The sequence below is a fragment of the Pogona vitticeps genome, chromosome 9 (genome assembly GCF_051106095.1).
Source record: "Pogona vitticeps strain Pit_001003342236 chromosome 9, PviZW2.1, whole genome shotgun sequence".
NCBI classification, from domain to species: domain Eukaryota; kingdom Metazoa; phylum Chordata; class Lepidosauria; order Squamata; family Agamidae; genus Pogona; species Pogona vitticeps.
The window spans coordinates 23,506,305-23,530,111 of record NC_135791.1 but is presented as its reverse complement, the minus strand read 5'-3'; the positions used below and the strand labels follow the sequence as shown (position 1 = coordinate 23,530,111).

The 23,807-nt window shown below is 48.6% G+C and overlaps 2 protein-coding genes across 5 annotated transcripts in view; both read right to left on the bottom strand.

Annotated features, from left to right (window-relative positions):
• Positions 1 to 2,345: 2,345 nt before the first annotated feature.
• On the bottom strand, positions 2,346 to 13,822 carry TOMM40 (translocase of outer mitochondrial membrane 40). Of its 3 annotated transcripts, none has more exons than XM_072979505.2 (10): positions 13,688 to 13,822; positions 11,812 to 12,025; positions 10,628 to 10,695; positions 8,674 to 8,766; positions 7,939 to 8,040; positions 7,376 to 7,481; positions 7,094 to 7,216; positions 5,588 to 5,664; positions 4,225 to 4,327; positions 2,346 to 3,913 (listed from the first exon to the last, which is right to left on the bottom strand). In XM_072979505.2, exons 2-10 carry the CDS (start codon positions 12,014 to 12,016, stop codon positions 3,774 to 3,776), a joined length of 1,017 nt encoding a protein of 338 aa, XP_072835606.2. In that variant the 5' UTR covers positions 12,017 to 12,025; positions 13,688 to 13,822; the 3' UTR covers positions 2,346 to 3,773. The 3 variants fall into 3 exon arrangements, with proteins under 3 accessions (XP_072835606.2, XP_072835609.2, XP_072835608.2); XM_072979508.2 differs by lacking the exon at positions 13,688 to 13,822 and adding an exon at positions 12,677 to 12,804; XM_072979507.2 differs by lacking the exon at positions 13,688 to 13,822 and having other exon boundaries at positions 11,812 to 12,153.
• Positions 13,823 to 16,352: 2,530 nt separating this feature from the next.
• Positions 16,353 to 23,807, bottom strand: part of NECTIN2 (nectin cell adhesion molecule 2) — a 78,558-nt gene continuing 71,103 nt past the window's right edge. Inside the window, exons 6-9 of one of the 2 annotated variants that reach the window (XM_072980253.2) lie at positions 23,566 to 23,710; positions 22,302 to 22,365; positions 20,661 to 20,765; positions 16,353 to 19,205 (exon numbers count right to left, since the gene is read on the bottom strand). In XM_072980253.2, the coding sequence (XP_072836354.2) occupies positions 19,002 to 19,205; positions 20,661 to 20,765; positions 22,302 to 22,365; positions 23,566 to 23,710 (518 nt within the window). In that variant the 3' untranslated portion in view covers positions 16,353 to 19,001. The remainder of the gene's footprint in view (positions 19,206 to 20,660; positions 20,766 to 22,301; positions 22,366 to 23,565; positions 23,711 to 23,807) is intronic. The other variant, XM_072980256.2, reaches the window with a different exon arrangement.

Genomic DNA, 23,807 nt, shown 5'->3' with positions numbered 1-23,807 from the left:
CAAACTTTTGGCAAAGCGCGAGTATGCCAATTCTTTTGGAGGTGCCTCAACAAGGCCGTCCTAAGAGCCATCCAGCTCAACTGCCAACAGAGTCCAAAACTCCCCATTACAGCCCCCAGAATTCAGCAAGTATTCCTCCAGGTAGAATTTGGGTAGCTCTATCCAAAACATAAGAAAAAAAAAATAACGTCCTTAGAGGAGTTTTGGGGCATATAGCTGTTCCTTGCTACGGTTCTCTCTGCAGCAACAGATATGAAGACAATGGTGGAGGTTTCTAAGCTCCCTGGGAACGACAAAGCATTAGAGGCAAGTAGTCTCTCCGTTCTTTAGGATCTAGGGCAGGGGCATCAAACTCAATTTACCTGGGGGCCGCTGGAGGCAGAGTCTGGGTGAGGCTGGGCCGCATCAGATTTTCCTCCAAGCGGAGCAAGAGCCCGAGGAAGCCCGGCAGCGCTGTTGGAGGTGCTCTTTGAGGACAGGCTGGGAGGCATCGCGCAGTGGCGGCTCGGGTGCTCGGGGAAAAGGGCTGGCAGCTGCCTTGCTCTCCCCCAAGACAGCGCCTCTTGCACCCTCCATCCGGAACTGCAGCCTGCCAGCCGGCAGACAGGCAGTCTGGCTGCAGTTCTGGATGGAGAGTGCAAGAGGCGCTGCCTTGGGAGAGAGCTGGCGAGCGAGGTGAGGCTTTTTTTTTACTCTTGACAGCAGAGGACATGTGGGCACTTCGGGGGGCAGGCAAGGCGGAGGCCACAAACTATCATCCGGCGGGCCGCAAATGGCCCCCGGGCCACATGTTTTAGACCCCTGATCTAGGGAGATGCATTTTAAAAAACAGCTGCCAGTCCTCTAATGCTTTGCAGTTACTATGGAACATAGAAAACTCCACCCACGTACTTCTCCATGTTGTAGTGGTCATCGCTACAGAGTAAGGAACAGATATGTATCCTAAAATTACCCCCAGAACTTGATTTTTTTAAAAGCTAACATTATCAAAATTCTGGTTAGGGGAATTCCTGCTGAATTCTGGCAACTGTAATGAAAACAAAAATCCATGCCAAGTAAGAAATTCCAAAACTACAGACAGCTGGATTGGTCCGCATCAACAAGTAAGTATTTTGTAAAGTTAATGGCTATTGTTTGTCCATTCAAGACTAGAACACCCTTTCCATTACAAGAGAGATAGCTTGGAATTTTAAATGGTGCCTGGGAACATCCATTTCTCTCCCAACTGCTATACGGATTGCAGCTCAGGGAAAATAGAAAAGCCAGAAGGGAGAGGCAGATGATCCAACATCCTGCTCCTTGGAACTCCTGCTGTTGTGACCCAGAGACACCTGGTTCTACTACACCAATTGATCATCTCCACAACAGGAGCAACAGAAAGCTATCTCACAGGGCTGCCTGAAGAGTAAATCAAATATGAACCTGTTTTGAACATCTGAAAGGATGGCTAAAAGAATACTAGATCTTAGATTGCTGGTCTTTGCCCCAGACGAGACACAGCACTCCACGCTGGCTGGTGATGTGCATAAAGACAGGAATGGAAGGTTGCAGGGTGAGACCCACAAGTAGAAAGCGGTGGGAGGCAAAGGGTGGCTTTCTGTTAATAACGTTGCCCGGCGAGCCTGGGAGGATGATTAAAAGAGCAGCCACCAGCCATGCCGAGTTTGTGCATACCTATGGAAGAACTGCTGCTGTTTCATCAACCCATTTCAGGATTTGTTCCTGTTCTGCAAATGAAGGGGAAATGGTATAGGACAGGTAAAGGCCAGGAATATGATGCATTTCCTCTCCTACGTGTAGTGCAAGAGGGACACTATTGTTTTTGGTGAAGTCTTCAGGACCTGCATGGTCAAGACTCAGCCAAGCAGTAACTCCTGGAATTGCGTCCTCTTGGAAGTCTATCTGCAGACATCACTCCACGTCCCTCTTTCTGAGGGGGTTGATGATCCTGCCTCGGACAAAGGACAGGTAGGATGGCACCCACCAGAGGGGGCAGGATACGGACAAAGGACAGGTAGGATGGCACCCACCAGAGGGGGCAGGATACTGAACCACCTGTTCAGCCATCCGTCGAACTGGCACAAAACTGCCAAATCAATGGTTTGCGTCCATCTCTAAAGAACAAAAAGCTAATAAACCTAAAGGCTGAACAGTATTGTGTGGGTTTTAGAAGAACTTTCGCCTTCTCAGCCTGGATCTTGGGTACAGAGACACACGGGGGGGGGGGGGAGCAGGGCCATGTGTACCCGATACCTCTGGGACCACATCAAATGGCCTAGAAAACACCAGTGTGTCAATAGACAAGAAAACAACAGCAGCAGGCAGGAAACATAGCAGGCAGTGTCTGTTTTTGTTTTTCTTTAATTGAAACCGGATATTCCCAACTTCACAGAGAGGGAGGCGGCTCTCAACTAGTGGGACTCTTTTTTTTTTGGGTTTTGTTTTTCTTCTGTAAAAGATCCTTTCATTCCCATAACTTATAAACATGATTTACACTCAGTCTCTGGCGGTGGGAGAGGAGGAGAGCATGCAGAGGGTTCCCCCACTTGTCTCCGGAGGGGTTGGTGGCAACGGCGGCAGGAAGGCAGAGCCGGTGTCTTTCTCTGTATGGTCCCTTTAGAGCACAGGCAGGAGGGATCAGGGCGGATGAGGAGTCAACAAGGACAAACAGTGCCGAGACATCCAGAAAACACCAGCGCGAAAGGATGACTTCCTGAAACCCCGGATGTGGACAAGAGCAGGACGGGGAGAAACGCAGGCCACAAGGAATTCTGAAGGGAGGCAGCAAGAGATCCCAGACTGAAGACACCAAGGTTCGCTGTTTTTCTTTTAAATGCACAACACCCTATGGATGCTACCACTGGCCACACAAGGATGCAGGTGCAGGTAAAGACGGCACTCAACTGGTGGGGATGAAGAGGAAAAGAAAGGAGCTGGGGGTGGGCATATTAGCCAATGATTAGGCCAAAACTGCATTAGAAAATAATATATACCAGGATGCCAACTTGGGGAGCTGGAAATGCCCTCCCAGCAGGTAGCAGGAGCAACAGAGGAGTGTGGCTGGTGGCATGCAAGGCCTGGAGGTTGAGGACTGGTCACCTGGATGCTTTTTACAGAACTGTGCAAATAGAGAGATCTCCGTTTCTTCTAAAGAGGATGGTGCGTCGGGCTGGGTGGGCAGGCAGTTTGCCTCACAGAGCACCCAACTCCTTCCCTCTTTCAGGTATAGGGACCATAACCGCATGCTATGCCACACCCCCAAAAATCTCTTGCCCAGGTATGACCCCCATCCCCTCCCTCCTGTGTTGCATTAGCAGCACCGATTCCTTTCGGTTAAAAGAAGCTGCGTCCTGCGTCCGTCTCCCGGGCCCTTTCCTGAAGCTACACCTCCCCCTTGTGGCGGACGGTCGGCCAAGCAGGCGCTGCAGCTGCTGTCATGAACCGTCCCTTGGGGTCGACGCCTGAAAAGACACAGGCAGAAGAAGCCGCCTCCAGCTGTTTCCTCCTGTCAAGTTCCCTGAGAACCAGCTAACCGCTCTTTTTTTGGGGGGGGGGGGGGAGGGAGACAGAAAAAGAAACAAGAGGGAACTCTCCTTGACCACATACATTCCTCCCGACCCCATACACCCCGGGCGACCTCCCCGTCTGCATCCCATGGAGGTAACTGCTGGCCGAAGGAGGATGCAGGTGGGAGGATAAAAAAGGGGGGGGGCACAGGCTGCACTCAACCAGTGGAGATGAAGAGAAGAAAGGAGGTTTTTGAGGGGGGCATCTTAGCCGATGGTAAGGCCAAAACCACACTGAAATTTGTTCTTCCGGTGGTTAAGGAAGGCGCCCATGGCCAACGTCAGGGGAAGCGGCAGGAGCTTCTTCTCCAACGTGGCCCCCACGATCCAGTTGCTGTCGACGGAACCTGAATGGAAGGAGAAAAAAAAAAAATCATGTCAGGAGGGTGACGACACAAAGGGGAGGGAGTTGACATGTGTGGGTGCTGACACCCAAAGATGAATACCACTGCATCCTAACAAAACACGATGCTTGGGAAGAGTCGATTTGCCAACTACAAGTCCCATCATGCTGGCTGGGGATTTCAGGGAGATGTATTCCATAAAAGGTACCAATATTCAGATTGGAAGACTCAGATGTCTTCTCTCTCCACCACCCCTTTTCTCCATGGTGAATTACCATCCTTTTAAAAACATGTGACAGTGACCGGTTTCGTACCTCTGAAGAGCAGGTTGGCTTTGGGGAGGTCCAGCTGGTACCCAAACGTGACGCTTGTGTCCTGCATCCGAGTGCTGGCTTCAAGTTCCACTCCGACCTGCAACTGGAAGAGGACAGAGAGAGATGAGTTTGACAGCCAAGGAAAGCACGGGAACCTCTGCGGTCAGGAGAGGTGTTGCTGTATGATGCTGGGAAAAACATTTACTATTCATTTATATCATTTTTATGCCACTTTTCTCCCCACTTGGGAACCCAAGGCGGCTCAAAACAGCTTTAAAAAGCATACAACAATTAAGAGCTTCAAAATACCATATTTTATTTAAAATCAAACATGTATCAAGACTCAACTAAGATTTAAAAAACTATTTTAAACCATCTCTAAGTTTAAATAAACAAAGCATTCCCACATATTGCTTCACAGGTCTTTGTCTGTTGATGGAAGGACAAGAGAGCGGGGGCCAATCTGGCTCCTTGGGGTGGCGCATTCCAAGGCTTGGGAGCAGCCACTAAAAAGCCCCCCCCCTTTCCTGTTTTCGCCAAACATGTTTGGGAAGGTGGTGGAACTAAGGACTTGCCCAGAAAATCTTAAAAGCTAAGAAGGCTCATATGGGGTGGTAAGATCCTTCAAAAACTTGGACCCAAGCCATATAAGGCTTTATAGGTAATAACCAGCACTCTGACTTGGGGATGGAAACAGACTGGAAGCCAGCGAAATCGTTGGAATAAGGGATGACGTGCTTCTTATAAACACAGCACAGTCAGCGATCTGGCTGCAGCATTTTGAACCAGCTGACGCTTCTGAACACTCTTCAAAGGCAACCTGACAATCCAGATGGGTAACTAAGGCATGGGTAACAGGGGGCAGATCAAATATCCCAAGGAACGGGTGCCGCTGGTGCACCAGCTTTAACACTGCAAAGGCACTCCTAGCTACCACTGAAACCTGTGCATTCAAGCAGAGGGTGAAGTCCAGGGGCACCCCCAAGCTGTGAACCTGCGGTTTCAGGGGGAGCGTAACCCCATCCCGCACAGGCTGCATCCCTATCCTGCAATTTGCCTTCTGACTGACCAGGAGCACCTCCGTCTTGGTCCTATTAAGCTTCCGCTTGTTAGCCCTCCCAAATCCAGCCCAGGACTGAAAACAGGCACCAGCCTAGACCCACAAAAGCTGCCTTAGAATCAGATCTTCGACAGAACCGCTGTTATACTCCTGTTTCCAGCCTCTGCTTTCAAGGACTCCACAGAGACGGGATCCCTTGAGCTGCCCCATAGATCTCGCTTGGCCCTCAAGCCCGGGAAAAACACAACCTCTAAGTTGAAACAGGTCATTTACTCCTTCAGCTCTACCTCCGAGCCTACTTACCTGATCGTTGGCTTTGTGGTAATACGTGGCATGTGCTCCCGCCTGCCCTATTGTCAGGGTCCCGATCCAGTTAGGTGCTGCGGGAAAGGACAAAAAAGGAAGGCTGCTTTGTTTGGAGGAAAGTTCTCGAGACTAGGCTCCCTTTCAAAGAAGCCGTAGCCCCTTCTCTCTTCAATGGACCTGAACCCACATACAATTGTTCTAATTTATTTTGTACCCTTTTTAGGACACCTTTTGCCCGGGGATTGGGGGGGGGGGCTAAAGTGGCTCTCCATGTTAAAACAAGTAATGCTGGAAGCACCACACGTTAAGAGACTTAAAAAAGCAATTCAGCTATAATATCAAGAATACTGTACATGACATGATTGAAAAATATGAATCACAACAGCTAAAAGGGAACCTCCAAATTCAGAAGGAACATGTCTCTAAGGGCTACTCACAGTGGGTGGGTGGGGAACAAAGGTGGTTTTCTCTGTTCCCTGCTTGGGGGGGGGATAATATGGAGTGCCTGTTATATGATCAAAAGCAAGAAAAACTGTCTCCCTTTGAAGCTTATGGGTCTTCAAATTTCATCAACCCCAGTCAGTAAAGGGAACGGCCAGGGATTACGAGGGCTGCAGTTGCACAGTATATGGAAGACAACAGATTCAACACCTTTGAATAAAAATCAGTGGCCAGCAAGCTGCACTTTGCATGCGGTACGTAACTCTCAAGGTAGTTTTGTACCTCCATGGCCACCAGATCCTGAAATGTGTGTGTGTGTGTGTTGGAAGTGGGGTTCAAAATGCTTCCCCCTCCCCAGCTGTTCCCCAGAAATCAAAACTAGAAATGAAGCTCTGGCCATTTCCTATTTGGACGCCTTCCGCAGTTTGGTCACTTTGGAGTCTAGGGCAGCCTGGCTTGCATAAGGAACAGAGGCAGAACATTTTGTTCCATCTGTGGCTGAACAGGCCCCCACCGAGACTAAATAGACTGTCTTAGCAAAGCTCCTTTTAATAGCTTTATGTTCAGATGCCTCAACCTCACTCGAGGCCAGAGCAGAGAGCTTGAAGCTGGGTGGTCTAAAAGGGCAGAAACTGTGCCATTTCAAGTACTTAAAGGATTATATAAAGGAGAGGGGGGGGGGGAAGACGCAGAAATAAAGATTCTAGAGACTACCATGCCCTCATTGCTTTAGATAATTCAAATAAGAACTCCAGACCAAGATAGGATGGGAGAGCTGAATAACGGAATGCATTTTCCTTCTGCGTAGACATGACTAAGGTTGCAAAAGATATGACCCAAGGAAGAAAACCTATTTAACTCATAGAGGCTTTTTTTCTGAGGAAAAAAGCATCGTTCAAGCGACCAGCCATCTTCTTTTGTTTGGTGTTTAAATGAAAGCCACGATGATGTCGTTCTCTCAGGCCCGATTTTGAGTCCTGAGCCAAACACACCGCAATCAGGCTGCGTGCACAGCCAGTACGCCATCCGCCGGCCCTGACTTTTCGCACATGCTATGGCTACCTGTGTACTTCCCAGCGAGTGACATAACCGTTCCCTCCTCTCCCGGACGGCGATGGTAGACCAGCTCTCCACCGAGCGCCAGGCACGGGGTGATGCTCTGTAAATAATGCGCCACCAGGATCCCTGTGGAGTAAAGAAGGAAGGGGACTCGCGTCAGAAGCTCATAAGTGGAAATAGACCCCAGGGCACTGCAGGCTCAGGGCAAAGGATCAAGAGCTGGGCGAACGGAGAAAAGGATGTGTGGGGAGATGTCATTTCGAAGACAGCCGGGCGGTTCCTCACCTGAGCCAACTAAAACATCGGGGTTTCCCAGTGTGACAGCTGCTGTGAAGTCGGCGCCCCGGTATTCGCCATCCACCTGCCAGTTCACAAACTTGGACTGTTGCGTCTGGGACACGAGGAAGTGGGGAACAGGAAGAAGAGAAGGGGAGGGAGAAACACAATTATTTTTGGTGGTTTGCAACAAACAATTTATCACAGAATAATACAGGTGAAGAACGAAATCACTCAGCAATAAAGATACTCCCATCCCACTAAAGGACAAAAAAAAAAAAAAAAAAAGCTACAAACCAGTCATGTCAATATGCCTAAGCTAAAATAAGAGATACCAGAAATATTATCTTAGGTTGCTTCAAGATAACCTTGACTAACAGACTACGGTTGGGGAAGCCAAGTATCTCCGAGGCACACCAAGCTAACTCTCCCCTCCGTTTCACAATAAAAATGAGGACATGACAGCAAGGAGAGGTGGAGAGCCCAGGTTCACAAAGCAGCCCTCAAACAGAGCTAGTTTAACCTTGTTGAAAAAGATTATCCAGCCGTTTGGCTTCACGTGAGTCTAGTACCTGAAAGGCCACCTTGGAGCGAACTTTGTTTGTGAGCTGGTGAATTATCTGTGCATTGAGACTACCACTGTTGTCCATGTCACCCACCAGCACAGGAAATGCCTGAAAGAGAAGCAAAAGGATACATGAAATGTTTGGTTCATTTGATTTATCAATATCCTACTTTCTTCCCCGGTATAGTCTGCGAGGAGGCAAGGACCGTTTCTGTAGATTCCCTAGATCCGACCCTGCAACCTTGATTCACTGAGAAAAGGGCTTCCGTGGTTCTTTTTGAAAAACCAGAAATGAACTTCTAATCCCTTCCAATTTAAGAAATATTTTTAGAAAAAGTTTCACCTCACCTACAGCAGGTGCTGTAGGCTGGATCTGCCAAAACAGCGCCCCCTGGTCTACAAGGTGACTATGAGAACTACGTAAGATGAGAAAGCGCATACAGCCGCTATGAAGGTCAACAAAGGGACTTTAAGGTTTTCGCTCATTTCCTGAGTCCTGAACTAAAGCCACTTTCAAATGCAACAGTTTTAACCAGTGCTAAAATGGATGAGAAACTAGGCCCCAATCCAATAACTTGAAAGAAGTAGGTCCAGTTTTAGTACCTCCCCAAGTCAGGGCCATCCAGTCAGAATTGGAAGTGAGAGTGACCACCCTTGACAGAGGAAAAATCGTGGTATGAGCTGCTCAGGTTATACAGGAATAAGATACACACAGGCACCATCGGGCGGGATGCAAACTTACCTCTGTGGGGCTAAGCTGTTTTGTCCCTACATAGGTCACCCCGAAGTGGTAATTGGAGTCACCGACTGTGCTGAGGGCCACTGTGTGATTGACCTGCAGGGAGAGATGAGTGCATGAAGCAGTGACAAGGACCACCAATTTACATCCCCCCCCCCCCAAATTGCTTCTAAACTCATCCAATCACTGTCAGTGAGCAAGGGCAGCCTCCAGGCAACCTCATGATCAGCTCCTTAAATTAACAGCCCTTTGCTCATCTTTCAGATGAGCATCTTTTAGATGCCCAGATGAACACAGTTTGACCTCAGCTAACAAGTATGTGTACATCTACACAGATTAATATGCAAACATGCTTGTAAAAATAGCTAGTGGCTATTAGAACTCTCCAAATGAGTTTTCTTAAGAAGGGGATATGGGTGTACGACCTTTAGGCCCTCTCCCTGATCTAAGCTTCTCTGACTCCACCTTCTGTGGATTAGAGACAGCAAGGGGAAACGGTTACACACTTTCACCACTACGGCTGATGAAAACCAGAAAATACATTGCCACCAGCTGCTTTTAAAATAAAAACAAAACCAAAAGGATAAAAAAAAATCACTGCTTTGGAAGGGTTCTGATTGTTACTTGTTCCAGATCCAAATACGTAATCGTGCTCAAACTTTACCAGGAGAAAACCACAGGAGATCAATGAGAACTATTTCTAAGCAAAGATGCACACCTCCAGAGTAGAAGACACTCCCAGCAGAGCGGAAGGACGTCTGGACTATCTCACATAATCCCTCTTCATTATACATACTGGCTGATGCAGCTGGGGAGTGCAGTCCCAAATATCCAGCAGAACCCAAAAACTTCCCAAACGGAAGTGGAATTAACAAAAAAGTAATTAAGAGGAAATGTTTATGTAACTAAAAAAGAAAGCATTCTTTCAAGAACGTTCATAGCCAATTCTGATACGAAAAGTGTATAAAGTCTTCCCAGAGATCTCAGCTCTAGGGTGGCGGAAAGAGTGACCCTTGCTGGATTACAGCTCCCATCACTGCTGACCACAAGCCACAATGACTGGGGCTAATGGGAACTGTTGTCCAGTAACACCCGAGGAGGCTCAGATGCATTATTCCATCCTGCCAGGTATTCTGACCCTTTTGAGCCACTCAGAGAGGAAAAGCAGCCTCAATGAGGTCATTAGCTTAGCTACCCTCAGAATACTCTTTCCCTCACCAGGAAATCTGACCAAACCAAGGCACTTCATTGAGCAAAACCCGCATCACAAACTACTCCATGATCACCAAACCACCCGTTCCTCCCCAGTAAAACATCTGGCTCTGGACATTTGACACCTTAGAGGGCAACACCTGCCAAAAAACAACAACAACAAAGCCCAGTAACAAATAAGCCCCATAACAGGTCTGAATTAAATTGTAATAAGTGGAGACGGGTTAGAAATAAGAGGACATGAGATTTAGTCCCAGAAGGTATTTCCAAAATCAGGGCTCATGTGTGTGAAGGAATGAGAAACATAAAGTCCTTAGAAGGAAGGAAGCAGGAAACGGTGACCTTCCGAACTCCCAATGTTTGGGGTTGATGGAAGTTGTAGTTGAGCAACAACTGAGAAGACCATAGTTCCCCAGTTCTGCACAGAACTGCACCTTCCTTCCACTAATGAAGAACCAGACAATAAAACAAAGCAGGTGAAGCTTTCATAACAGAGAGTTCAGCTTCCAGGCAGGTTCAAAAACTAGCACATCACATTTAAAAAGTTAAGCAGGGAATCCAACTCAGATTTCCCTCAACCTGCTGCCCTCTGCTGGTGAGCAAGGGAAGGAACAGGCAAAGTCTGGGCTCAGAGGCACTCAGGTAGAAATCCTGGCTCCGGTGTGTCCAGATGTTAAGTGCAAGGTCCGATGTTCTAAGGGTGATTATTCCAAAATATCTCTCAATTCAAAGGAGTCCCTCTTACCTGGAAGTGATTGCTGAGACCTTTGTTCACCGTCAACTTCACCCCCTCCATCTGGATGGGGAATAGCTCTGAAATGGAGAGAGAAAAGGAAGAAATCAGACCAATGTAATTACCATCATCTTAGAACTGCAGAGCTGGAAGGGACCTTCTGGATTATGAAATCCAGTCCCCGTCAAGGAAGGACTGTGAGGAATCAAACTCCCAACCTCTGGCTACTGTTGAGTGTCTTATCCCTGCTTTTCTTCCACTTGCAGCAGCCCAGAGTTAACAAGATTCAGATATAACCAAAATGCAATTAAAAAGCAGACAGCACCAGAGGGAACCACAGGAGAAACAGGGCCATTCCATCAGTTTTCCTTGAAAGTTTATTTGCTTCTTTTCTCCTCTTCCCTCCCTGTCCTTTCGGGCCAGGAAAAAACTTTTGAGGCAGGCTTCAGATTGCAAGCATTTTGACCGAGACAGTCTTCTGACTGTCCTTAAGCCTTTTTTGGGGTAAGTGGGATTTAAAAAGCTGTGAGTCACAAACACAAGAGCGGATTGTTGATGACCTGAGTAAAAACCCTTTACAGCAAAGCAATCCCAGCAACATACAATCACCTACTTTGGCTAGTCAGGAAGCCTGTTTAACAAGACGTGGAAAGCATAATTTTTCTTCCTGGATGCCTGCTGGCAGCTGATGTTCAGCCACATTCTGCCTCTGAACATGGGATTCCAGCTTGGCTGCATTTCCTTATTGGGCAGAGTCCTTAAAAGGTGCCTTTTGGGGGGGACTACTCCAACTTTCAGCATTCCCAAAACTAACAGTGGCTTGCCCAGGGAGAAATTACATTTTCAGAACCTTTCCAAATAACCTAGATATATAAATTTGTGCAGCAGTGGTTAATCAGGCATTCTATGTACAGATGATAGGCGGAATCTGATTTAATGGTTCTAAACAGCTCTGAATTAGCTTGTGTGTTATTATTTAAGGCAGGCTGAGGATCACATAAAGATATACCCACCCGGCAGGCACCAGAGCAGGGCAGCCGCTCTAAACACAGGCATTGGATGGGAGTGAACCTAAATGTAATCATGTTTTGGGATTTCCACATCTCAGGCAAGCATGCACCACCTCCGCTGTTCAGCTCTGGCAGTATCTTTCTTTGCACAGCAGATGCTGCCTTCGTTACCAGGAAGCTTTTTACCTTTGCATTTCCGGTGACACTCCTCAAACGTGCCTGGGTTGGGAAGCTGGCCACACTTGTCTTCTGAGGGGTGATCTTGCGCCGGGGGAACCAGACCACTGACAGGGGGCATGGAGAAGCCAGGGGGCACTGACACTAGGCCCGAACCTGGTCCGGGCACTGTAGAAGGGGGCGCCGGGGAGCTGGCAGCCAGGACGTTGCCCATGGTGAGAAACTAGGAAGAATGAAAGGAAGAAGCTGGTTGCCAAGGCACAGATTTGCCCTGAGAGCAAGTTGCCCCCTTCCAGGGTAGCAGCTCCTTAACACAGAAGTAAGGTGGTTCGTTTTGGGGACTACGACTCCCAGGACACTCCAGCAACCTGTCCCTGCTGGCTGGAAGGCATTCCCCCAAATAACCGACCTAAATTCCCCCTCCCCCCCAAAAAAACATAATCCGCCCAAGATCTGCTTAGTGGTAGACTACATGCTTTGCAATACACAGATATCTCTGCTAGAAGAGGCCCCGTCTGTTGCTATTTAAAGTAACTCCAATAAAGTGGGCAGCTAGATATACCACAGGGTTTCCAGTGGGGGCTGCTTTTCGCACTCCTGTGTCCTGCACCCGCAAAGCTCTTTGCTCTGCCCAACCGCCAAAAGGCACAGAAATCACGCCCGTCTTCTGCATTCAACAAGAGAAGAGTCAACGAGAGAAATCACTGCTCCTCAAAGGACTTGGTAAACTACTACGGCTACTACTTCTAGGGCTAGAAAGAGACAATGAAAAAAAAAAGGAATATGCTTCACATGTGCTAGCCCTAAACTAGGTGAGCTCCCACTTTGAGATCTACTGCTTACTCCACTTTTCTTTCTGCTTCTAAACTACTACCTGGATTGTGTGAAAAGACTGCAGATTGGCTTAAACTTGTTCACCCCTTGCGAGAGCGGGTTCCCTCGAGGGAAGATCCTTTTTCCCATGAAAGAGGAGGATGCACAAGGTCCCACACTAAATGCACACTAATAAGGAAAGTTTCCACCGAAACCCTGCCAGGACCTGCAGCCTAGGCTAGTCTGCCTCCCCATGAAATCCTGCTAGCTGTGTCCCTTCCGGCTTTTATAGTTAAGGAGCAGCAGCCATTTCAGGCTCTAAGCCGGGCCAGCCCGAGAAATTTGGCCGCCTGAGGCAGACCAGCAAAGGCCACCTCCCCCAAAATTCCTGGCAGAATCTGCTTCCCTCAAACCCAGCCCCCCCCCACCACTTATTTCAAGCAGAAAGTGAGGTCTCTCTTCCTGAAGCCTCCCCCCCAAATAAAATCAAGACCACTCGCCGATGAGAAAGATGCATTGCCCTTTCCCGACACTCAGAACCTGGGCCAGGGCAGGACACCCCCCCCACACACACATTCCCCCTTCAGCCAACAGGAAAGGGAGGGGGGGTGCAAAGGACCCAGAGGGGCTGCCAGAATCCTGACCCTTTCGCCGCCTGGAAGGAAAAGGGGGGGGCAAGATCCACCTACAGCTGGTTTCTGCACCAGGGCCGCCAGTTGCTGACCCCCTTCGCTAAAAGGGGAGGGCCAAATGCGTCGCCCCCCCCCCCTCACACCTGTAGGATTGGAGGCCTTCTTCTCGGCCTGGCCTTGCCTGGCCCTCCCTCCCGCCTTCCTGGGCCCAGCTGCCCGGAGCTCCTCCCTCCCAGGGTAGGGTCCATTTTGGTTCCCCTTCTCTCTACCCCCCCCCCTTGGCCTTCGCCTCCCTGCCTGGCCCATCATCCCCCCTCTCTCCCCGGTCACCCCCCTTCCCTTCCCTTCCCTCCCCTCCCCTCCCCAGAGGCCTATCCTCGGCCATCCCCCGCCCAGCCGCCTCTCAGGCTTTCCTCTCCAGTCTCCCCCTCAACACTCACGCGGCGGCGGCAGGAGCAGCAGCGAGGGCTGGAGCCGGGAGACACCCGAACCCGCCTGCCCTGAGGCCCCACCTCCTTCTCGCCGTCGCCATTGGTGGACGTCCCCTTCAGCTCCGCCCCGGTTCATCCTGGCCGCCACGCTACTGGCTGACGGCTAGGCAAGGCCCGCCTCTTCGCCCGAAACCAAAGTTTCTTTCCCCCTCATGGTCGCGCCCCGCCGCTTCCGCTCCGAAGGACGGTTTCGATTGGCCGGACCTGCGCCTCAAGGTCCTGCTGAGAAAGCCGTTTCGATTGGGCCGTTTGTGAAATGAATCTGGCCTCTGTTTCTTGATTGGTCGTTTGTTTCCTTCCCCGCCCCGCCCCTCTGCGGATTCTCATTGGTTCTATGGCGGACGCGGCGGGGCAGGGAGCTCTTCCCTGTTTTTTCATTGGTCGCAGCCTTAATGAAGAGGCGGGCCGCTCCCGTTTAGTGAGCAAGGTCAGCGGCGAAAAGAAGGCACAAGGTCAGGTGGGTGTCCCGAGCGCCATTGCGACGATCACATGTTACTGCGGGCTAGAGCGGCCCACAGTAACATAGAGTAGGGGAAGAAAGAAGGGCTCCCCGCCGGCGCCATCTTTGTGTAACCTACGGATTTCCGCTCCTCCCTTTCCTTGCGCCTATGGTTTCCATAGCAACCTTTTTTTTAAGGTTTTACCCCTTGTCGCAATGGGTAGAGTAGGGACTGTCTAAAATTAGGGCTATGGTTGTGGGGGCTTTCGCAGTCTAGAATTGTGTGATTGTGTGTTTATCTGTATCTTTGTATATGTATACAAACATACAAACCAAGCAACAAAATGTTACAGTGTGTGTCCCTCCCCAGAAGACCCTCTGTTGTATTTTCAAAAGCCAACCTCTGTTCAACTGCTTCTGTCCAGATGTACAGTATTGGGTCCTCTTCAGGAAATCAAGGCACACATATTTCCAAAATATGCATAACTCCCATCGTCCACAGCCAGGATGCTGGGGTCGATGGGAGTGGTAAGCCAACAATCATTGGTAGGAGAGCTTATGCGAAGCCAGCTTTCCTTTCCCTTCCCAACATAGCTACTGGTTAAAGGCTGCTAGAGTTTTGCAGCTGCCGAAATTAAAAGTCGCCTGCTTCTTGGGAGGAAGGCGATGATAAACTTAGACAGCATCTTAAAAAGCAGAGACATCACCTTGCCGACAAAAGTCCAAATAGTCAAAGTTATGGTTTTTCTTTCCGGTAGTGATATATGGAAGTGAGAGCTGGACCATAAAGAAAGCTGACCGCCGAAGAATGGATGCTTTTGAATTGTGGTGCTGGAGGAGACTCTTGAGAGTCCCCTGGACTGCAAGGAGAACAAACCTACCCATTCTGAAGAAAATCAACCCTGAGTGCTCACTGGAAGGACAGGTCCTGAAGCTGAGGCTCTAATACTTTGGCCATCTCATGAGAAGAGAAGACTCCCTGGAAAAGACCCTGAGGTTGGGAAAGTGTGAAGGCAAGAGGAGAAGGGGACGTCAGAGGATGAGATGGTTGGACAGTGTCACCGAAGCGACCAACATGAATTTGACCCAAATCCAGGAGACAGTGAAAGACAGGAGGGCCTGGCGTGCTCTGGTCCATGGGGTCACGAAGAATCGGACACGACTAAACAACAGTGTTTTACTGGGCATGGTCAATGCTCTTTCTGAGGCTTTGGGAGGAGGCCACTTAGCTTTTGATTGTTGTTTTCATTATTAATTAGTAGAATACATTTTTGTTCAGTACACCCCGTTCATTGTTCACAGGGTCGCCTGACATAAAAAATGATCTGACAGCAAAAACCCCGGACTGTCCTTTGATTCCTGATATGTCTTGGGTTTTTTTCTTCTTTTTTCCAGTCTACTTGGGGTGAGGCATGCAGTGAATTCTCAATAGGGATTCCCAAGGGGCTCTTGGAGTATCAATGCAGCATAATCATGGTTTAAATTAAAACACTGGACTGCATCTTGGGAGATCTGATTTGGAGCCCCACGTAGCCCAAAAAATGCATTGTGTGACCTTGGGCCAGTCTCTCTCTCTCTCTCTCTCTCAACCAGATCTATCTTGCAAGTTGATATGAGGGTAAAGTGGGGAGGGGGAAGAAATCCTTGGGGGAAAGATAAGACATAAATCAAACTTATTAGAACAATGCTACAAATATAAGTTGGATCCCTCTGTCTGGGGGGATCGGTTGCTGAAAAACGCAGATTATAGCAAATGTTCTCTGATTCTCTCTAGCAGCCAGTTCTGGTATCTTCATTGTTAGAAATATATATTTTGGGGATTTTTCTTTTGATATTTTTTAATATTTTCAGACAGTGGAGGAGAAAATCAGTAGATACTAATCCTGCAGATAATGGGGTCCCACTATATATCTAAAATAGACTAAATGGAAAATATCCATTACTGTAACTGATACATAATATATCCCAGACCTTCTTGGTGAAGCATACTGTGAAGCTTCAGGATATTGTGTTTTGCTTCTCTTATTTGCTTTCTAAAATGGGCAGAATCCTATTCGCTGTACATCTCCCAAGTAGCTTTTCAAGGCCATGTTGTAAATCCACTGATTCACAGATGTAAGACAGTGGCTGTGTTTGGCCCTTCCCAACTGCAAAACATGCCTCTGTTATCACGCATGAGTTTGAAAAACATTTATTTTAAAGAAACAGCATTGATAAAAGTTTAAAAAAATCCCACTGTGTCCCCACTGAAATTCAACCATTCAGTAGTGTCAAGCTAAGGCACCAAAAAATAAAAATAAAATTAAAAAAAGGAGTGGCGGGGGAGCTTTTGTGTGCAGACAATCATTCTCTCCCTCAGATCCTGAGACTTCAGGGAATTAGTAAGATCGGTGACGTTAAAGGAGCAGCTGGCACAAAATCATGACCACCATAATATAAGTCCCATAGCGTCAGTCTTGCGCCCATCTTCAGAGGAAACAGCAGCAGTGCAGGAGTGTGGAGAGACCTGGATGCCTTAGAATGGTTAAATCATTTTTATAACAAGATTTTTTTAAAAAAAAGAACCTTAAAACCCCCACCAACTTTCACAGTTTCAGACCAAACCCCAGAGAACTAAGCAGAAGCAGGCGTTGCCCGAGTTCTCTTGACAGAGGTTCAAAATTCGACAGAGGTTCTCGACAGAGGTTCAAAATTCAAGTCACGACCGGAGTCTGGGGCAAAACTGGGGAGGGGAAATCAAGCCAGTGCTCATTTGCTAACTATTCTTCCCCACCCGGAGTGAAAACTCTTCTGAAACATGCATGATTCTCAGCAGGTTGTCTTAAAAAATACCGTATTTTTCGCACCATAAGATGCACTTTCCCCCCACAAAACAGGAGGGTGGAAAGTTTGTGTGTCTTATGGAGCAAAGAAAACAGATTATATTTTCCTGTTTTCTTCTCCTAAAAAATTGGTGCGTCTTATGGAAAGGTGCGTCTTATGGAGCAAAAAATATGGTAAGTAAAGATAGTTCTGACTCAGGAGATGCTGCATGAGGAAGCTCGTTCATGACAAAGCAGACAGCTCCTGTGGGTGAGTGCAGGCATATTTGTGGAAAAGAAGCTGGTCTTCAAGGGCAGCAGAGATATCCCAATGCCTGGAAGCTCAACATGACTGCAGAGAACATGAGCTCCCAAGGGCTGGTAGAGTACAATGATGCCACTCCAAGCCAGAAATGGGGACTCAAGTCATGGGATTTGCTGTCAAATCGGACTTAAGTTGCACTGGGGACTCGATTCAGGGTTATTTTTCAAGGACTCAGCTCCCAACTCAGAACCCACTCTCCCTCCCTTTTTTTTCTGGGGGAAAATGCCTAGCTTTAACAGGGACTCTTGACTCGGGACTTGATACCCAAGTCCCGGACTTGGGACTCAAAGACTTGTCAACATCTCTGCTTCTAGCTAAGGCTTGGAGAGCTATTTTTTAAAAAAAATAATTAGTTATACGTGTTGTTCCAAGGCCTCCCTTGGTTATTATTGGAGTTATAACTTTAAAAGGCAACTCTGATTACTTCTCCTGTTTCTGAAATATAAATAAAACAGCTACGTTTTCATTGGACACACATTTTTTAACACCGAACCACATGGACGGTTGACACAGTATAGTGGCCTGAAAGTTGCTGGTTGGCATTCCCTGTGGGAGTCTAAACATTTTTCACATGGAGTGCTATTCTAATCCAGGAGCAGGACCGGCTCAACCATTAGATAAATGGAGAGGGCTGCAGCAGCTTTTGTGTGCCATAAAAAGGCAAGCAATAGCTATTTATTTTATTGGCTTCACTTACAGCTTCATGGGCAATGTGCCATGGCCTGGGATGGGGTGCCATTCGTTGCTCCACTTCAGGTAGACATTTTTTCCTGCCCCTAACCAAAGATAGGTGAGCTGGTGACTGCCATATATATATATTTTTTACCACAAACCCTCTGTGTTCCAGCTGGCATGATCAATGGTTAGGGACTGCAGCCCTTGTAATCGAAAGCATATGGAGGACACTGGGTTGCCCATATTGCTTTGAACTGTTTCACCCAAATGAGCAAAACCTGTCATTTGGCAGTAAAACTGTTCCTGGATTGCACCATTTCAGAATACAGGTGTAATTGCATAATTAAATCTTTCCCCCACATTTTAAAAAAGGATCAGTTAAAAACCTTTCCATATGTGGAAAACCAGATTTAAAAAACAAGGGCTCTAACTTATCCTTTCTTCAAGATTTGCACCCTATGGGGGTTGGTGACTAGACATAGGAAGGGGTGTGTGTGGGATAAGCTATGAGGGACACTTGTTGCCTTGCATTTCTGCCCTAGAGTGAGTTTTGAGGTCTGGCCCGTCATTGTAAACAGCCTCGGTAACAGCCTTCAGCCTCTTTCCCTAAATGTCCAGGTACGTCTGGGGCTCAGAAGCAGGAAAGGGTCGGCAGGACGGTCTCTTTCAGATTAAAGAGAGGCTGGAGGCAGAAGCTTACCACCAGCTGGCCCATTTCAGACGATCCAGCATGAAAAATCGAAGAAGGCACTCAGCACGTTTGGCATGCGGTAGTGTTATAAGGGGAAAGCCCCCAGTTCTGGCCTGGCTTGTGAAGGAAGGGAAGACATTAGAAGGCTTGCTTTGAGAAGTGTATTCTCCTGTCCATCTAAGAAGGCACATGTGGAAGCCAGGAGCCAAAGAGTTGGAGGCCCAACTGGGATGCAGCAACAGAGAAACGGCCTCTCTCTCGGAGAAACGCAAGATGGGTCCCCGGGCAGCTTCCTTCCCTCTGGACGACCACCAGCAACTCAGCCTTTGAGGTCAAACGTACATGGCCCTGGACATCACAAAGGCCTTATCGGTGGGAAGGGGAGTCAGGGCGACTTCCTCCTCTTCAGCAGGGAAGGCAAGGCCATCGTAAATGGGGTTGATCTGATCCAAATACTCGTCCTCCAGGCTGGGGCCAGCTTCGGCGGTACCCTCGCGCTCCTCCAGAGTCGGCAACTCGTGGTATCGAGGGGCCTCCTGCGGAGCAGAGAAACGGGAGGTGGAGGAAAAAATCTATTTATTTCATTTGTATTTCTTGCTCTCCCTTTCCTGGCTTGTCTTTGGATTCTCTTCTAAATGGCTCGACACTTAAAAAGTTGGCTGTGTTTGGTGTGGGATGGCCATAGGTCCTCTTTTAGGTTTGCCAGAGTCAGTCCTCTGTTTGAAGGGCTGTTCGATCCAAGTCTAATTTAAAGATAAGGAAGGAGACTGGGAAGGCTAGAAGGTGCCATCTTGCCCCTTCTGGGGAGAGACACTGTAATGCTGCTTTAACTCACAGAAATGGTTTCTAATTTAACATCCCTACATATAAAGTGGCATATTTACTTATTTATTGGATTTCTATCCCGCCCATCTAGACCAAAGGTCTACTCTGGGAGGTTGGAACTATATGCCAACTGGTGCCCTTTCTGGTTCTCCTTTTGGGCGACGTGGAAGTGGGCCACCCTAGCATGGACATAGAGGGTTCATCCGCCTGCCATCAAGGTCCCTAAGGTCGGTTACTTGGAAAAAGGAGGGTTTCCTTGGGGAGGGAACCAAAGTTGGAAGCGAAAGACAGAGGTGTAAACAGAACTATTATTTATACCAGGCTTGGTCAACCCAAAGCTTCCTATTGCCTGCCCATCACATGGCCCAATGTTCCAAAGGCATGTTTGGAAGCCGGAACTCAAAACATACGCATCTCAAGCTTCTGTGGCCAGGCCATAACCCCATCCTGGGTTTTTCCTAGTGAAAACTATGGGGCTAGTTTAAAAACGAGCCCCCTGGAATCTGAGACTCTGTAGCTCAGAAAGATAGATTGCCCTGGCGGTTTTGCTTCATCTCTGCTGTTACGGGTGTAGGGTGATGGGTGTACGCAGTGCCCTAGCATTGACGATCACTTCACAAACATCCATAGTCTTCCAAAACGCACACCCAGAACACAGCTCATGCAGAGGCAGCAGGATCCAAGCAAGGTGGAATCCAAGAGAAGATCCCCCGGGTTTCCATGCCACGTTGTCAAGAGTCCGGAGAGACACGCTTTCATTTCTATATTGCGAGAGGAGCAAAGAGCAGCGGAAAACAAGAAGCCACCAAGCTGTGTACATTCTACGTCCAAGTACTTCTCTTTACAGCCCATAAGAACTAGAAGCGGGAGATGCTCCGAGCAAAGCAAAAGAAAGCCAAGAGTTTCAAGATTCAGCGGCATGCATTCAAGAACCCAGTTCCACAGGCTGAGTGATATGGACGCAATCCTTACGGGGCTGAGGAGTCAAACCTAGGCTTGCGGAAGCTCAAGAGAGAGACCCGATCCACGGAGATCCATTTCTATCTCTTGGAGTGAAGAAGACTCCGTCCTCTCATGGAACATCTCGGTGCTCGGCGTGGGCCCCACCCTAAGGAAACACCACCACCACCACCAGCATGCTTTGGTGACCCTGCCCGGCCCCTCACCTCCATTCTGGGGTTAACGGCCCCTCCAAAGGGATTCTCAGAGACGTTGGGTTGCAAGTAAGGAGCTTTGAGCGGGAGACTCTCAGCCACGGTGGGCTTAGGCACCTGGAATAAACCAGAGAGGCAGTGAAGAAGGCGCAGCCTGGTTTGCCCAAAGGGAGAAAAGAGAGAAATTCTCAGATTCGCAATAAGTCCTAAAATGGCCCGGCACCAAACTCAAGAGGCAGGTCGTTCCTCCATCCAAGTTGCTTCACGAAACCTTTTTCTGAACCAGACAGCTTTCTCAGAATTAGAAGGAAGACATTACCAGCAGCTCATAGGCTTTGTTGATGATGGGTTTTATCCGAGGTGGTTTGTTGTTGTTTTTAATCCTCAGCCAGGCGCCAGTAGGCTGGTGCCCCACTCGTCGTCCCGTGCCATGTAGTGGGAAGGAGAATCCAGCGTCCCGAGGGTCCCGGCTTTCCGTTTAAAAGTGTGCACACGTTTCTAGCTCTTAAGATTGCAACATGGAGGTTGGCAGTTGAAGGAAGCCAGAGGGAAGGACTGAACGAGACTTTACCCGGCTTTCTTGCTCCACAAAATGCTTTGCCTCGCTCGAACAGTCGGCCAAAAGAGAATAAATTGTCCATAACAGGAGAAATGGTACGCATCTGCTTATTTCTGGGGGAGATGGGTGCAGCTCTTAGAATCCAGCTTTTCCTGGCTCTTGTGCACGTTATCCGAGCATGAGCAGGTTGATGGAGGCTAAATAACCATCAGGACGGACAATTTTTATGGAAGACAAGTTGGACTGGGCTCAGGGGGATCAGCCTCACTGGGTAACAAATGAACACAGAAACATTCCTATTTTGGATCGAAATTCCAACATACCTCCCAGCCCGCATGGACATTGGCAAAGCTTGGAAGCAAAAGAATGAGAAGGAAAATAGGCACCTGTAACTAGTCATTTTGGTGGTAAAAAGTGTAACGTTACATTGCTAAAACAACATAAATGAGCAAGAAACAAAGTTACTCCGGTCTATCTAATGATCAACGTTTTCTGGGATTTTTTTAAATATAAAATAGAAGCATTTTGATAGGAAACGTTCTGGTTTTGTGCCATTCTCTTATCAGTCCTACAGACTGGGAATTTTTAAAAAAATAATGAGCAACCGAATAAGCAAGACAATGCATTTCTTTTTCAATGGGGGCATCCAGTCATGATCCCATGTTTCTTTTTGAACACTGGGAAGGAGTAACAGGAACAGATTCCTTTGCAAAGGGTCACCAGCCCCTGGCGGGGCTAGCAAGGGGATCATGGGCATTGTAGTCCCACTCTGCCACGGCTCCAGGCTTGGGTCCATACCCCATAAAGATCCTCGTCCAACCGTGTTCTTCCTTCCACTGCCCGACCCACCCACCTTCTCTGTGTGTGCAAAGCAAACCTATACACACAGGTACGAAGCATTTTGCTACCGCTGCTCTCCGGCACCCCAGGGCTGGGCAGTGGCACGGATCAGAAACAAGCGGGCATTCGCAGGGAGTGCAAATAGAAAAGGGACCTCTGAGGTCAACGTCCGAGGACAGGACAAGAGGGCGCCAGCTTGGCAGGGCACCGTCGAGACGGCGTTGGCCCGTCAGCAGAGCGGGACTGGAACTTACCGGTTCGGTTTCCCCAGAGAGCTGGCAGGGAGGAGGCGGCTTGTAGGCAGGAGGTCCTTCTAAGCTGGAGGAACGAGAGGAAGGAAGAGAATCAAGTGAAGGGCTGTCATTCACAGCGAAAGCACAGGTTTGGTATGCAGGAAGCCCCAGGTTCAACCTCTAGCATCTTTAGGCAGCGCTTAGGTAAAACATCTCTTTGGCATGCAGACAATACCAGCCTAGATGAACCACAGGCCTGCATGAGTAGAAGGGAGCTACGTCTTGTAGGAATGACATCCGTGCAGAGGTATGTTGTGAGACTACAACTCCCAGAATCCCCCAAGCACCCCCTGGCCCTGCTGCTTGGAGAATCTTGGGGGCCATAGTACAAACACACAACCCTGCACTGCTATAGCGAGAAAGACAGCTTCCAGCCGCACTCTCAATATGAGATCTCGCATGAGATGAGCAGGGTCAGGAAGGGGGTAGGAATCGGATAAGAGACCAGCCAGGAAGATCCAGAATCCCAACGTAGGACCACGGCATGGAAATGATTTTGCCAGAAACTCCGGAGAGGCGACACTGCCGGTCCAAGCTCCTGATACTGGGCTGGGCGGCGCGAGGGTCTGATTTGAGAGAAGGCCATTTTCTAAGCTCCTGTAAAAGGAGAGGTCAGGATAATCTGTTCCGGATGCCCCTAGGATCTCTTATTGTAATCCTGAACATTCCAGTCGACTTAATTTTTTTCTGACCAGTTTAGACCCAGTAGGTACAGGAATGGACAGCAGGACAGCAGTATCCACAAGGGATAAGTTCCAAGAAGCACCACCACCCCGCAGATGCTCAGAACCCTGGATATAAAAAACTTTATATATAGCACAGTCTCTGGTTCCCTCTAATGGCCAGTTCTGGTAATACACATAGGAAATGTGTATTTCTGGAGTTTTTAATTTTATATTTTCAGGCAGTGGATAGCTGAAACTATGGGTGCTGATCCTGCGGATACGGCAGTCCTACTGTAATTGAGTTTGGGCCCACTGCTATCATGCAGAACCTGAGCAAGGCAGGACTGATTTTAACCTAAATGTGAGGTGCGCAGAACCCTCTCTCTCCCGGCCTGGGGTGTATCTCTCCTTAAAACCTTGTTTCCCAAGTGAATGCACCACATAAGAGCTCATTTGCAGGGTCGTAGCCTGGTTGTGGAGGGAAACATGGAGGGACAGAACAGGGCTGTGAGGTGGCATGGAGTTTCCTGGGTGCCCAGAACAAAAAACGAGTCGCTTACTCATCCTCTTCGCGATCCATTCGGTTCTTCTGTTGTTGGTGGCAGATGAGGATGCCAGTGACCACCACGGCCACGGCCACGATGGCCGCAATGAGGCCCCCGATGATCCCTCCTGTGGTGCCAGCCCCTTCCAGGTTGGGCTTATCTGGACAAAGAAGAAAGCCCAAGAGCAAGAGCTGTAAATCGAACCCAAGATCTTTTGGCAGCTGCTCCCCCAGAGCACAGGAGAGGTCTGTGTCGGA

Coding starts and splice junctions, on each gene's coding strand:
- TOMM40 (XM_072979505.2), bottom strand. CDS start 12,016: ATGGGCAACGTCCTGGCTGCCAGCTCCCCGGCGCCCCCTTCTACAGTG. Junction 10,696..11,811: donor GTGTCACCGGAAATGCAAAG/GTAAAAAGCTTC, acceptor TCTCCATTTCAG/AGCTATTCCCCATCCAGATG. Junction 8,041..8,673: donor AACAGCTTAGCCCCACAGAG/GTAAGTTTGCAT, acceptor CTTCTCTTTCAG/GCATTTCCTGTGCTGGTGGG.